General features: G+C 51.1%; 1 protein-coding gene across 2 annotated transcripts in view; it reads right to left on the bottom strand.

Moving 5' to 3' along the window:
• The window catches only part of MAN1A2 (mannosidase alpha class 1A member 2), a 541,780-nt gene that overhangs the window by 266,927 nt on the left and 259,743 nt on the right, over window positions 1-15,110 (bottom strand). For both annotated transcript variants that reach the window (XM_085620701.1, XM_085620700.1), the window contains exon 5: window positions 3,274-3,354. In XM_085620701.1, the coding sequence (XP_085476827.1) occupies window positions 3,274-3,354 (81 nt within the window). The remainder of the gene's footprint in view (window positions 1-3,273; window positions 3,355-15,110) is intronic.

The following is a 15,110-nucleotide window of genomic DNA, read 5'->3' as shown; positions in this document are numbered from 1 at the left end:
GGAGGGGTAAAGGTCAGAGCATTGAGTGGTGACGGTCAGAGCATGGAGGGGTGAAGGTCAGAGCATGGAGGGGTGAAGGTCAGAGCATTGAGTGGTGTAGGTCAGGGCATGGAGGTGTGAAGGTCAGAGCATGGAGGTGTGAAGGTCAGAGCATGGAGGGGTGAAGGTCAGAGTATGGAGAGGTGAAGGTTAGAGGATGGAGTGGTGAAGTTCAGAGGATGGAGTGGTGAAGTTCAGAGCCTGGAGGGGTGAAGGTCAGAGCCTGGAGGGGTGAAGGTGAGAGCCTGGAGGGGTGAAGGTCAGAGCCTGGAGGGGTGAAGGTCAGAACATGAGGAGGTGAAGGTCAAATCAAGGACGGGTGAAGGTCAGAGCATGGAGGGGTGAAGGTCAGAGCCTGGAGAGGTGAAGATCAGAGCATGGAGGGGTGAAGGCCAGAGTCTGGAGGGGTGATAGTCGGAACATGAGGAGGTGAAGGTCAAAGCATGGAGAGGTGAAGGTGTGAGGCTGGAGGGGTGAAGGTCAGAACATGTAGGGTTGAAGGTCAGAGCATGGAGGTGTGAAAGTCAGAACATGGTGAAGTGAAGGTAAGAGCACGGAGAGGTGAATGTCAGAGCATGGAGAGGTGAATGTCAGAGCATGGAGAGGTGACGGTCAGAGCATGGAGTGGTGAAGGTCAGAGCATGGAAGGGTGAAGGTCAGAGCATGGAGGGGTGAAGGTCAGAGCATGGAGGGGTGAAGGTCAGAGCATGGGGATGGTCAGAGCATGGATGGGTGAAGGTCAGAGCATTGAGTTGTGAAGGTCAGAGCATTGAGTGGTGAAGGTCAGGGCATGAAGGGATGAAATACATAGCATGGAGGGGTGAAGGTCAGAGCATTAAGTTGTGAAGGTCAGAGCATGGAGGGGTGAAGGTCAGAGCATGGTGATGGTCAGTGCATGGTGGGGTGAAGGTCAGAGCATGGAGGGGTGAAGGACAGAGCATGGAGTGGTGAAGGACAGAGCATGGAGTGGTGAAGGACAGAGCATGGAGTTGTGAAGGACAGAGCATGGTGATGGTCAGAGCATGGAGGGGTGAAGGTCAGAGCATGGAGGGGTGAAGGACAGAGCATGGAGTGGTGAAGGTCAGAGCATGGTGAAGGTCAGAGCATGGTGGGGTGAAGGTCAGAGCATGGATGGGTGAAGGACAGTGCATGAAGTGGTGAAGGACAGAGCATGGAGTGGTGAGGGTCAGAGCATGGTGATGGTCAGAGCATGGAGAGGTGAAGGTCAGAGCATGGAGAGGTGAAGGTCAGAGCATGGAGTGGTGAAGGACAGAGCATGGAGTGGTGAAGGACAGTGCATGGAGTGGTGAAGGACAGAGCATGGAGTGGTGAAGGTCAGAGCATGGTGATGGTCAGAGCATGGTGGGGTGAAGGTCAGAGCATGGAGGGGTGAAGGACTGTGAGGACTGTGCTAGTCTCAGAACAGAGTAGGCCAGAGTCCTCGGGAGCGAAGATGATGTCTCCCCTTTCCCCAGAGACCACGCACCCCAGCTGAGGTAACAGCTAAAGAGGTACGCAATATCAGAGAAAATGGGAAGACCGGAATGAGCCACCAGGAAGGCTCGAGTGGTGTCTGTGGTGAATGGTCAAGGGAACGTGATACCTGTAGTAGGAAATAAACAGATACAAAGTATGGATTAACAATTTTTAACTTAACGGGTGATATCTCTAATTAAGCAAGCGTGTGTACTTTGTCACTTACATATAGGTTCAATAAGGAGCTTCGAGTAATAGGATTGTCACATAATATCTTGATTCCCTTAGACCAATAGGTAGTTTGTTCAGGAAGTATTCAAGCTGTAACTGAAATGACGGGGGTATAAATCCTTCTATTCAGGAACCCTGGACACCCAAAAAGAATAATCCAAATGTCACAGTTCCAATGGTTCACCTACTAGAGTCTGAACGAACGGGGTTCTAATGCAAATACAATCGATTCCCAAACCCCTGAGGTATACTTGCGATTAGTTGGAATCAGCTGCGGGCGCTACCAGCGCGATGGGAATACTTCGTTCACTTTGTTCGTATTGTTCTCCTTAGGTAAACAAAACTCCGGACTTCCCCAAGTGATCTTTGTCGTGAATGCGCTGCCTAGCGCGAATCGCCCAACAACCCGGTTCCAGTGTCTCGGCGTCCGAGGGTCGGTCTTACAGGCAGGAAACAGACAGCCCCTGGGGTCCTGGTGTCCGAAAGCAGGCACAAAAGGGGGCACCTAAAGTTCAGCGCAGACTTCGCGCTGGTGGTACGAATAAAGTTCAAAACAAAAAAAAAATGAAGTAGCAGGAAAACAAACGAAGCAAAACAGCGCGACGAGCGCTTCCAAGCAGTCTCTATAGTCGGGTTCCAAGGATTTAACACAAAGGGTTTTACTCTTGAAGCTCTGAATCCTTCAGGTCCAAAACAAGGATCACGGAGAAGTGTAACGCACGTCCACTTCAACGGCTACCAGATCTAGGCGTGGCTCAAGCACCAAACAACAAAGCCAAGCACCTGGGAGTTGTTACAGCTTGCTTATAAGCTGGTTCCAACCAGCTGCTGCTTCCCAATGTATTGTGGGAAAGTACACACTCTCGCTGTTTTATTGCATTATGGGACCTGTAGTACGTGGTGAAAGCTAACAAGGACAGAGCATGGAGTGGTGAAGGACAGAGCATGGAGTGGTGAAGGACAGAGCATGGAGTGGTGAAGGACAGAGCATGGAGTGGTGAAGGTCAGAGCATGGAGTGGTGAAGGTCAGAGCATGGTGATGGTCAGAGGATGGTGGGGTGAAGGTCAGAGCATGGAGGGGTGAAGGACAGAGCATGGAAGGGTGAAGGTCAGAGCATGGTGGGGTGATGGTCAGAGCATGGTGGGGTGAAGGTCAGAGCATGGAGTGGTGAAGGACAGAGCATGGAGTGGTGAAGGACAGAGCATGGTGATGGTCAGAGCATGGAGTGGTGAGGGTCAGAGCATTGAGTGGTGATGGTCAGAGCATGGAGCGGTGATGGTCAGAGCATGGAGCGGTGATGGTCAGAGCATGGAGCGGTGATGGTCAGAGCATGGAGCGGTGATGGTCAGAGCATGGAGGGGTGAAGGTCAGAGCATGGAGTGGAGCGTGCAGCGGCTAACATCTGATGGGGAAGAGGTAAAGGTGTGAATGTGATGTGTCGAAGCTCACACCACGCAAAGATAAACATCTGAACGTTACGTTTTGAACAATATGGCATGAGGTGTTGGTCAGTGCTGGGCGCTTACCTCCTGTCCGGAGAGGTAGTATGCAGCCAGAAGGCCTCCAATGAACCGGATGTTCACTTCAAACACAGACACCTCCGAGTTCTGTAACAAAAAGAGAGGCAGGAGGGTCACTCAAGCTATCGACCAAGATGGAGGCCTCTTGTGTGCACACTTGTGCAAGCGATGCTCAGGCAGCCCTGGCGTCAGGGCCTGGCTCTGTCCTGGTGCCGGTCCATATAACACGAGCCTTACTCCAGTAACCCATAGGTTTAAATATCAGAGCCATAAAGTGCGGCTGAGGGGTGTCCAGCGAGAGCCCAGAGGACAGGAAATAGGACACTCTACATCACATGCGTTTACAATGCAGTCGTTACAACAACCGCGTTGTTACATCGCAGTACATTACAACACAAGTCATTATATCTACTTGCTGTAGGGGGCGCACTTGACTTAGGAATAGTATAATTTACAATTCTAACTCCAGTGCGCCCAACACTAGGGAAGGTGCTGGAACAGTAAAAAATTGAAGAAAAATCACATTTGCCGCAGTAAAATTGCAATTGTTCATAAAACCATACGTTTCCATAGGCAGACGCAGAGTGTTACTACTGTTCAGTACCACTACTGAAAACTGGGAGGGGTCATGACACGAGAGTGGCAGAACTACGACTGGAAAACCCCACCGCTGATAAGTTGTAATCTATATAGATAAGTAACATATTACACCCAGCAGATCTGCACATGTGGTTTATTCCGCGCTGCATTTTCATAAGCCATAGTTAGAAACAAAGATATGTAAATGACTGGAGTGTAAGGAGTTAAACCCAGTGGAGAGAGATAGAATCCCAGTGTCTTGTGAGTATCACCCAGTTATCTACCTTTGTAAAGTGACCAGAATGGAACCTCTGGGTAATAAACATTGCTGAGTGAGGGGGGGCAGCGACTCACAGGAGGCGGAGCCTCGACTTTCGGTGCTTCTGCACATGTGCTGTATGACAAGGAGCTGCATCATAGGTATGGGTTTAAAAATAAGGTATTTAACCAAAACCAGAATGCAAATGTGACTATTAGCAGAGTTGTAATCCACTGTGCAGTTTTAAAAAGTTGTTTTCATCAAAATACTAAGCTTCATAAAAAAGAGACTATTGGAAAATATGTTTTTAAGTAGCTGTAGAAAACATATGTTTTGGAAAATGACTTCATGTAGAAAAACAAAGGAGGATGGGATGCATGCTTAAATTAATCTCAGCCACCGGTGAATACTTGGGGCCACACTCCAGCCCATGCTGCTGCTGTGCAGAGAGACCGGCCTTATGCAAACCAGTTTTAGGGTCTGATTTACAGTTTGGTGGACAGGTTACTCTGTGACAACGTGACATATCCTGTAGGCCTTCTTACAAGAACATTACACCTGATGACCCTTGTAGGAGAGTTGGATCTGCTTCTTATAGTTACCCCCACTTTTTGCTGGTGTTTCACTGTTTTTCGACTTTAGTCTGGCTGGGACCCTGCCATCCAGGGCCCCAGCCTAGCTGCTTCCTCTCTAAATTGATTGCATGTACTTTAGGTACACTCCAGATTGGATTCTGGGATAGCCTTATAAGTCCCTAGTATATGGTACCCTATATACCCAGGGCATAGGTACCCCAGGGGCCTCTCAGGGGCTACAGCATGCATTATGCCACCCCTGGGAGACCATGCAAAATGACACGACAGGTCTGCAACAGCAGCCTGTGTAAGGTGGTGCAGGCCTCCCTTACTTAGATATAGGTTCACTATATCTATCCATCACTGCACATATAAACCTATAAGTCACCCCTATGGCAGGCCTTACCAATCCTGAAGGCAGTGTGCTGGATTTTATGTGAGAGGGTGCCCATGCATGAGCAGAGCCCCTCTGCAGCCTTCGAAAACTCTATTCCGGGGTTGTTTGTGATGCAGCCAAACCATATACTCGTAAGTGCATTATAACCTTGCGGTAAATGCTAACTTTGGAATGGCTGCATAAAACATGTTGTGTTTGGTGTCAAACACCTTAGAATTAAACCTCCACACTAGTAACTGGTGTGGGAGGTATGATTTCACCCTACTAGAAGGAGAAACATGACTACACCCGGTACCAGCTTCACAGAACCCTGGCATCACAAAATGGATGCTGCCAGCCACAGACACGAGTCTGCCCTCCTGCTGCTGGACGAAACTCTGGCAGGGTAGGCCTGGACAATAGGTTTCCTGTCACAGGGAGGTGTGACCACCTCCCATACAGGCTTTAGTGTATTGGGGCTGGGTGGGTGCACTCCAAGAATGCTTTGAAGTCTGCACCGGGGGCACATTTGGTGTCCCTGTGCATAGTCCAGCTCAAACCGGTTGCAGGGGCTACCAGCCCCTGCTCTGGCGCGAAACTGGACAAAGGACATGGGTATAGCCACCCCTCTGTCCTGACCCTCCCATAGGTGGGTCCCCAGAGTTTGTCCCACCCCCTCCTTGGGTATAAAGTAGAAACCACTGGCTACAGGACTTTAGATTACCCTGGACGAAACTCTGCTACAGAATTCTAGAACTTCAACTATCTACACGACGTTGGATGACCGAAGAATCTCCCTTGGAGTAAAGAAGTTACTCCCCTGCAAGGCAGGCACCAAAGATGCATCTGTCCGGTTTTCAACTACGCATTTTCTGAAGGACTCCGAAGATTTTGCAACACAGGAGGTGGGTTTCTAAGGTTCCCTGAGGCTGATCTGTGCTCTCAGCAAACTTGGATCCAAACCCTTGTGGGAACCGTGCAATCAGAACCCCTGGACATCGTGCACATTTGCAGCAGCATATGCTTTTTGGCGATCACTGAGGCTGTGCTTTGGGCTACTTGTAGTCCAGACCCCGAGCAGTGATTCCACCGAAGATTACTGGCCTACACTCCTCGAGTGTCCCTTGGGCTGGTATTTAGTGATTCCTCTCGAGGTCCCTACGCGATCCCTTGTCCGTCGACATGTGGGTCCCTAAGAAGGGTACTTTGAATTTCAACAGGCTTACCTAGTTGCTCCAGACTTGCCCTGACTCTCCATCGCTTGGGGAGTCCACAGGACCTTGCTTGTCCACACCAAAGCCGTTTTACTCTCACCGCGTGGGTTGCAGTTGCCAAGGCTTGTTGGTCTCCAATCGGGACACCGACCCCCCAGCACTCGACGTCCTTCGTGGGACAGCTCGCCTGCGGACTCTGGTCGTCATCGACGTCTCCTGGTCCCCATGGCAGCGGAGTCAAGCTTCACCTCTTCGCACCTGAAACACCCGACATTGGTGGGCATTGGTCTACCGTGCCCCTCGTCACCCTAAAGTGACCCAGACTCTGTCCCCTCTGCTTTCAGGTACTTCACATCTCCGATCCAGGCTTGGATCACACCGGACACTTTTCCTCTTCATGGCAGCAGCACATTGCAGCATCTATCCATTGGAAAAGACGAAGATTCCCAACACCATTTGACACCTATGCACCCACTTCCCTTGGTTAGGTAACACGAGTACTCCGGTGCTCCCGTGGGTGCTGACATTAGAACCTTCCAAGTTTGAAAGGGTTTGCTCCAAGTCCTCTCCTAAGTGTCCTTAAACTTTAAAACTCCAACTGCGACTTTCCTATAGGCTTGTACGGAGCTCGTGGCTGTGTTCTCACACTGCACGCTTCCCCCGTGGGTCCCATGTGTCACTGCCTTGGGTGGTTCCTTGGGGTCCCAGCGATTCTACGTGCTCTAGGAACTGTGTCTAGTCAAGTATACCACTTTCTTAATATATGGTTTGGTCTCCCCCTGGGGCCCATTGTATATTGTGCTATTTATAGTCGTTTGAAAACTGTAATATTGTCTATCTTGTGCTCTAATATCATAAAGAGATTAGTAGTGAGTGTTTAGAAATAAATACATATATTTTATATGTACCTTGTGTGGTTCTCCCTTCATTTGGTGATTCAAGAGGTTATAATCTGGTAAAACAAGCTGCTTTACACTCCTTCAAGACTTAGCCTGAAGGCTGGTCTCCATAGCTACCACTAGGATAGCTTTCAATAAAGGTTGTCTTTAACTTAATCATCAATAAGGGTTGTTTGGACTGGTACAAGGGGCCTACTATAACTAGTGGACAGCATATACCAGACCAACTTCTCACAACCCTTATTATGGCGGCCGCCGCGCGGTCGCGCTTCTGGCGTGCCGAAGGTGCGCCTAAGGCAAGCTTGTCTGCGCCCGTCCGCGATCTGACTGCGAACAGCACCAGAAAGCCTGGATCCACGAGCTTCCACCGCTATGACTACGACGCCCTCCTCGCACTCAACCCCGGAAGGCACAGAGACTGCCAACAGGCCTCGCCAACCACGACCCACGGCCAGTTCACCTGCCTCCACTACCGTCAGACCTTCACCACCCGACCTCCGGCACCACTGGCACCGACTATGCCCTAAGATGCATCCTCCACAACGTGCGCTCCGTACACAAACACACCATAGAAATCCGGGACCTACTCGACTCTCTCTCTCTCCCGACATCGCCTTCCTCACGGAGACATGGACCAACACCGCCTCCGCCCCTGACATCAACACCGCCATCCCAGATGGATACAAGATCCAGAGAAAGGACCGCCTCAACCACCCTAGAGGGGGGCCTCGCCATCACACACAAGAGTACCCTCCGCCTCACCACCTCCAGCGAAACCTTCCCCTCCGCAGAACACCTTCACTTCCAGATCCAGAGCAGCCCGAACACCACTCTCTGAGGAACCCTCGTCTACAGGCCCCCTGGGCCATGGACACCCTTCACCACTGCCATCACAGACTTCGTTGCACTCCACGCCATCGCATCAATGAACTACATACTCATCGGAGACCTGAACTTCCACCTCGACATCCCTAGTGAACCCAATTCAAGCATCCTCTGGGACAACCTCACCAGCATAGGACTCAACCAACCCATCACCGCACCCACACACAGACCAGGACACGCACTTGGCCCCATCTTCGCAGCAGGTAGCAGCGTTCATTTCAGCCATACAACGCAACCACCTCGGACCGACGACCACTGCATCCATTTCACTGTCGACAAACCCAAGACACCAAAACCACCCCCCACCGACGAGCAACTGAACTCCGCCGTCTCCCTAGTCACACCCACCTGGACTCCCGATGCACACCCACCTGGACTCCCGATGCAAACATAGCAGCCACAGGACTCCACACCTGGATCTCTGGCTGCACGGGCAAGCTTGCCCAGCTACGCAGCGTCCCAGGAAAGCCGATTGGTTCACCTCCGATCTCCAAGAAATCAGGCGCACCTGCAGACGTTTAGAGAAGAACTAGAGGAACACCAAAACCACTGACAACTACTCCTCCTACAAGCATGCCATCACAGACCACCACAACCAAATCAGAACAACCAAAAGGAACTTCCTCCACAACAAAATTCTCGCCAACGCCGCCAACTCCAAGGAACTCTTCAGTGTCATCTGGGATTTCACCAACACGCGCAGCGAAGCCACAGACATCACACCGTCACAAGCCCTTTGCGCAGGCTTGGAACCTTCTTTCACCTCAAGACACTCTACGACAACTTTGCCGACCACCCACAAGACACCACAGCCGCCCCCCCCCCAGAGACGCCAGCCCACCATATCCAACTGGACACCAATCACGACAGAGGACACCGCCACGACCATGAAAGGCATCCAATCGGGGGCCCCCACCAACCCCTGCCCTCCGCACATCTACCACAAGGCCGCAAACGCCATCGCACCTGAACATCAATGGACCATCAACACCACGTTCACAACAGGCACCTTCCCTGATGACTGAAAGCGCGCAGAGGTCATACCCCTGCTGAAGAAGACCAAAGGCCAACCCCTTCGACCTCAAGAACTACCGGCCCATCTCGCTCCTCCCTTTTGCAGCCAAGGTGGCAAAGAAAGCAGTCAACAGGGAACTGACACGTTTCATCGAAGAGAACGTCATCCTCGACCCGTCCCAATCTGGACTCCGTAGCAACCACAGCACGGAGACCGCCCTACTCGCCGCCACAGACGACATCGGTGCCCTCCTGGATCAAGGCCACTCTGCAGCCCTCATCCTCCTCGACCTATCCGCAGCCTTCGACACCGTCTCTCACCACACACTAACCGACAGGCTACACTACGCCTATATACAAGGAACTGCCCTGAACTGGATCCGACCATTCCTCACCAGAAGAAGCCAAAGAGTCAGACTACCACCCTTCCTCTCCGACCCCACTGAATTCACCTGGGGAGTCCCACGGAGATCATCACTGAGCCCGACCCTCTTCAAAATCTACATGGCCCCCCACGCAGCCATCGTCAGACGTCACAGCCTCAACATCATTTCCTACGCCGATGACACCCAGCTCATCCTCTCCCTCACCAGGGACCCCGTCACCGCAAAACTCAACTTCCAGAGAGCAATGCAAGAAGTCGCAGTCTGGATGACCAACAGCTGCCTAAAAAAACTCAGCGCCGAAAAGACTGAAGTCCTCGTCACCACCCCATCAGCATGGGGCAACACCTGGTGGCCCATCGCCTTCGGAAGCCCGCCTATCCCCTCAGACCACGCCAAAAACCTCAGCATCGTACTCGATTCATCACTCGCCATGACCCGACAGGTCAACGCCGTCACCTCCACCTGCTTCAACACCCTCCGCATCCTTCGAAAGACCTTCAAGTGGATCCCACCTGAGTCAAGGAAGACTGTCACCCACGCACTCATCACCACCAAACTCAACTATGGTAACGCTCTCTAAGCCGGCATCAACAAATCCCTCCTCCGCAAACTCCAGACGATACAGAACACCGCGGCACAAACACATCAGCAAACAACTGCAGAGACTCCGCTGGCTCCCCGTGGAGCAGAGAGTCACCTTCAAAATCCTCACCCACGCCTACAAATGCCTTCACAACAGCAGGCCCAAATACCTCAACGACAGAATAAACTTCCACGTATCCAAAAGGAACCTCCGATCTGCCAACCTCGCACTGGCCGAAACCCCGCGCATCCACAGAGCCAGAGCAGGTGGAAGATCGTTCTCCCACATTGCAGCCAAGACCTGGAACGAGCTACCAACAGACATCAGACGCGCCCCTCCCTGAACACCTTCAAAAAGACCCTCAAGACCTGGCTCTTCGGTTGAAACAACCCCCCCCCCCCCCCGTGCCTTGAGACCCTCACGGATGAGTAGCGCGCTTAAAAAATCCCTGATTGATTGATGTTACAAGTGTGTTATACCCCATGACCCTTTTTACAAGTGTGTTATATCCTACGGCTCTTATTACAAGTGTGTTATATCCTACGGCTCTTATTACAAGTGTGTTATATCTTACGGCTCTTATTACAAGTGTATTATATCCTACGGTTCTTAATACAAGTGTGTTAGAATCCGGGGTCTCTGGTTGGCGCAGGTATGCACTTGCGACAAGCAGGGACCCTTTCCTCTAAGTCAGGGCAAAGGATTACTCTTTGACAATAACCCCTGCTCACCCTCTAGGTGGTGTGGCGCGAGCAGTCAGGCTAAACTCCAGAGTACATAAGGTTAAGCATTTAGGATGTCCCACAACAATCACCAACCCACCACACAGAGACACCAGACTGTATTTATAAAAATAAAGCTTCTTTATATAAACTTCTCAAGCAGGCTTTAAACACAGTCTTCACTTTTCAGGAGAGTTCCAGTTACTTGTTATGGTGTTCAAATTAGATCTTGGGGTGCCACAGTTTTTTCCAATGCACAATTTGGGTGCAATACACACCTTCTGGGGGCCTGTGCGCGAGGAAGCGCCGTCCGTACGGGTCGTACAGGTGTTGGTACGCGTCGTACCGCTCTTAGTCCGGGCCGTACACTCCTCGGGACACTTCCCCCCCTACGTCTCACGCTTCCCGCGTGAGCAGGTGTACAGGGACGACGGCGTGAAGACAGTACGGTCCGTATGGGTGAAGGTACGCGTCGTACCGGGGTGTACGCTATTCCGGACGCTCCCCTCAAAGACTCACGCTTCCCGCGTAGGTCAGCGTACGGGGACGTTGGTGTACGGGTCAGTACGGGCCGTACCGTGGCTGGTATGCGTCGTACCGGGGTGTTCGGAGCGCACAGTACCTTGGATCTTGATGAGGAGTTCGGGGTGGCCTCGGCAGTCACAGGAGGGGCGTCCCACGGCGCGTTGCAGTCCCTCTTGGCAGAGGACAACAGTGCTTGGTGGGGTGCCTCAGGACTTCACGGCTCGCCTCGAGGTGGGAGGAAGGAGGGGCGGCTCGGGGGTGCATTCAGCGCGAGGCGCTGCAACGTCGTTCAGAGCGGCAAACCTGGGTGTCGTCGGTCCTTGCGGTGGGCTCTACGGCTCGGGAGCCACGGAGGCTCGGTGCTCAGAGGGAGACAGTCCTTTCTCACGATGCGAGCTCTGGCTCGAGGGGGCAGCAGCTTACTTTGCTCAGGCCAGTCGGGGCAGGCCGTCACGGTGCTCACAGCAGCACAGTCGTGCAGGGGTCGCGGTGCTCGGCAGGATGGGGCACACAGGTTCTCTGGAGTCAGAAGGGCAATTCACCAGCAGCAGCTTCCTTTTCCTCTTGGGAGGGGTAGCGCCCACTGTTCCTGGGGCGCAGTTCAGGGGGCAAGTTCACAAGCAAGCCCTTGGAGATTGTTTACAAAGCACAAGTTGATTTAAAGTCTTTTCTCAGTCTTTTCCTCTCCTTCTTGCAGCAAGGCACCCACCACAGACCAGTCTCTCAGGCTTAGAGACAGTACTCCTCCATGCAGCTTTCCCAGGTCCTCCTCTTCAGGCAGAGTTTCTTCTTGGCACAAACAGGATCTGATTTCTTAGGAGCCGGGCTCCTTCTTTTATACACAGTTTATTTTGTTCTTTGTCGCCAGGGGGCCTGTGCCTGGCTCAGTCCGGTTTTGGAGCACTTTGTTGTGGTGACTCTGCTCTTTCCTTTCAGTGCACAGGGCAGAGACATCAGCCGCTCCACAGGGGGCGGAGCCGGCATTGTGGTGGCAGAGCACAGGTCTATTCAGAGTCAAGGTGTACTCCTCCCACCCATCCTGGTGTAATCTCTCTACCCACCACCTGGCATCCAGCCTGTCTCCTGGAATTCCCCAGCCCTGCCCCTCACTGAAACTAGGCAGCACACACACACAAAGCAGAGGCGGGCTGAAATGGCTAAGCAAGTAAATACTAACTTTCTAAAAGTAGTATTTACAAACACAGGATATTAAAATAAACTTTACTAAAAGAAGTATTTTATTATTCTGAGTTCAGGCATACTAAACTTGACTTTCTACCATGCTCTCTGAGTCCGCTGGGATTATAGAGGGTAAAAATTCCAGCAGCCCATTCTGGCCTATGGAGAGCAGGTAGCCTTCAATAGTGAAAAACGAAAATGGCTGTAATTCACTATTAGGACATGCCACACACATCAGGGCATGTCCTACCTTATGCCTACAATGCACCCTGCCCTTGGGCCTACCATAGGGGTGACTAATATGTAGTTAAGGGAAGGTTTAGGGACTGGCAAGTAGGTGCACTTGCGCAGTCAGCATGCCAGTACCAGACTGCACGCAGGCTCTGCAATGGCAGACCTTAGACACATTTTACTAGGCCTCTTCTGTGGGTGGCACAACCAGTGCTGCAAGCCCACCAGCAGCATTTGTATTTAAAAGCCCTGGCACCCCTGGTGCACTTTACTAGGGGCTGATAGTAAACCAAATAAGCCAAACATGGACACCAATCAATGTATACACTTTTCATAGGGAGCACTTGCACTGTGGCACTGGTTGGCAGTGGCACAGTGCCGTGAGCAGCTAACACCAACAAAACACATGAGGCACATCAGCAGAAAGTGGAAGGGAGACTCACGCCAAGGTGCCAGGTCTAACAAAGTGTGTTACACCCCATGACCCTTATTACAATTGTGCTATATCCTACAGCTCTTATAACAAAGTGTGTTATATCCTACGGTCCTTAGTACAAGTGTGTTATATCCTACGGCTCTTATTACAAGTGTGTTATATCCTCTGGCTCTTATTACAAGTGTGTTATATCCTACGGCTCTTATTACAAGTGTGTTATATCCTACGGCTCTTATTACAAGTGTGTTATATCCTCTGGCTCTTATTACAAGTGTGTTATATCCTACGGCTCTTATTACAAGTGTGTTATATCCTCTGGCTCTTATTACAAGTGTGTTATATCCTACAGCTCTTATAACAAAGTGTGTTATATCCTACGGTCCTTAGTACAAGTGTGTTATATCCTACGGCTCTTATTACAAGTGTGTTATATCCTCTGGCTCTTATTACAAGTGTGTTATATCCTACAGCTCTTATAACAAAGTGTGTTATATCCTACGGTCCTTAGTACAAGTGTGTTATATCCTACGGCTCTTATTACAAGTGTGTTATATCCTCTGGCTCTTATTACAAGTGTGTTATATCCTACATCTCTTATTACAAGTGTGTTATATCCTCTGGCTCTTATTACAAGTGTGTTATATCCTACGGCTCTTATTACAAGTGTGTTATAACCTCTGGCTCTTATTACAAGTGTGTTATATCCTACAGCTCTTATAACAAAGTGTGTTATATCCTACGGTCCTTAGTACAAGTGTGTTATAGCCTAAGGCTCTTATTATTTATTTATTTAGCATTTGTATAGCGCGACACAGGGATCTCTCGGCGCTTTTGGCTACACAGTGACCCTTACTACAATTGTGCTATATCCTACGGCTCTTATTACAATTGTGCTATATCCTACTGCTTTTATTACAAGTGTGCTATATCCTACAGCTCTTATTACAAGTGTGTTATATCCTATGGCACTTATTACAAACTGTGTTATACTCTACAGCTCTTATTACAGGTGTGTGATATCCTACGGCTCTTATTACAAGTCTGTTATATCCTACGGCTCTTATTTCAAGTGTGTTACACCCCATGACCCTTATTACAAGTCTGTTATATCCTACGGCTCTTATTACCAGTGTCTTATATTCTATCCCCTTATTACAAATGCATTATATCCTTTGGCTCTTATTACAAGTCTGTAATATGCTATGACCCTTATTACACATGCATCATATCCCTCAACACTTGTAATAAGGCTGGCGAGATTTTCATCCTGTTTGTGACGGAGTAACCTGTCCACCCAGCTGTGCATCAGCCCCTTAGCCCTGCTCCAATAGGATCAGTTCACTATAACAGCGGCACATCGAACCCCAGATCACGGGGGGATGGGATCCCCCAAGAGTTGCTTCAGCCTCTTGTATTTATCACACGAGTCCAGCACCCTTGAACACCCCCAGGCTGGGTGAGTCTGCTTGGCAAGCGCTTCAGGGCGCTGGAGGGACACCCTTCAACACCCCCAGGCTGGGTGAGTCCCCTTGACAAGCGCTTCAGGGCGCTGGAGGGACACCCTTCAACACCCCCAGGCTGGGTGAAGACACCAGCCGCAGACACAGGGAGCACTGGAGCAGAGACAGGGTGAACACACCAGCCCCAGACACAGGGGGCACTGGAGCAGAGACAGGGTGAACACACCAGCCCCAGACACAGGGGGCACAGGATCAGAGACAGGGTGAACACACCAGCCCCAGACACAGGGAGCACTGGAGGAGAAACAAGATGGAGACACCAGTCCCAGACACAGAGGACACTGGAAGAGAGACAGGGTGCACACACCAGTCCCTGACACAGGGGGCAGTGGAGGAGAGATGGGGTGCACACACCAGTCCCAGACACAGGGGGCACTGAAGGAGAGACAGGGTGAACACGCCAGCCCCAGACACGGGGGCACTAAAGGAGTGACAGGGTGAACACGCCAGCCCCAGACAC

This window comes from Triturus cristatus, chromosome 8, assembly GCF_964204655.1.
Source record: "Triturus cristatus chromosome 8, aTriCri1.1, whole genome shotgun sequence".
Classification (NCBI taxonomy): domain Eukaryota; kingdom Metazoa; phylum Chordata; class Amphibia; order Caudata; family Salamandridae; genus Triturus; species Triturus cristatus.
Note: the sequence above shows the minus strand (reverse complement) of the source record. Positions and strands in the feature narration are given on the sequence as shown.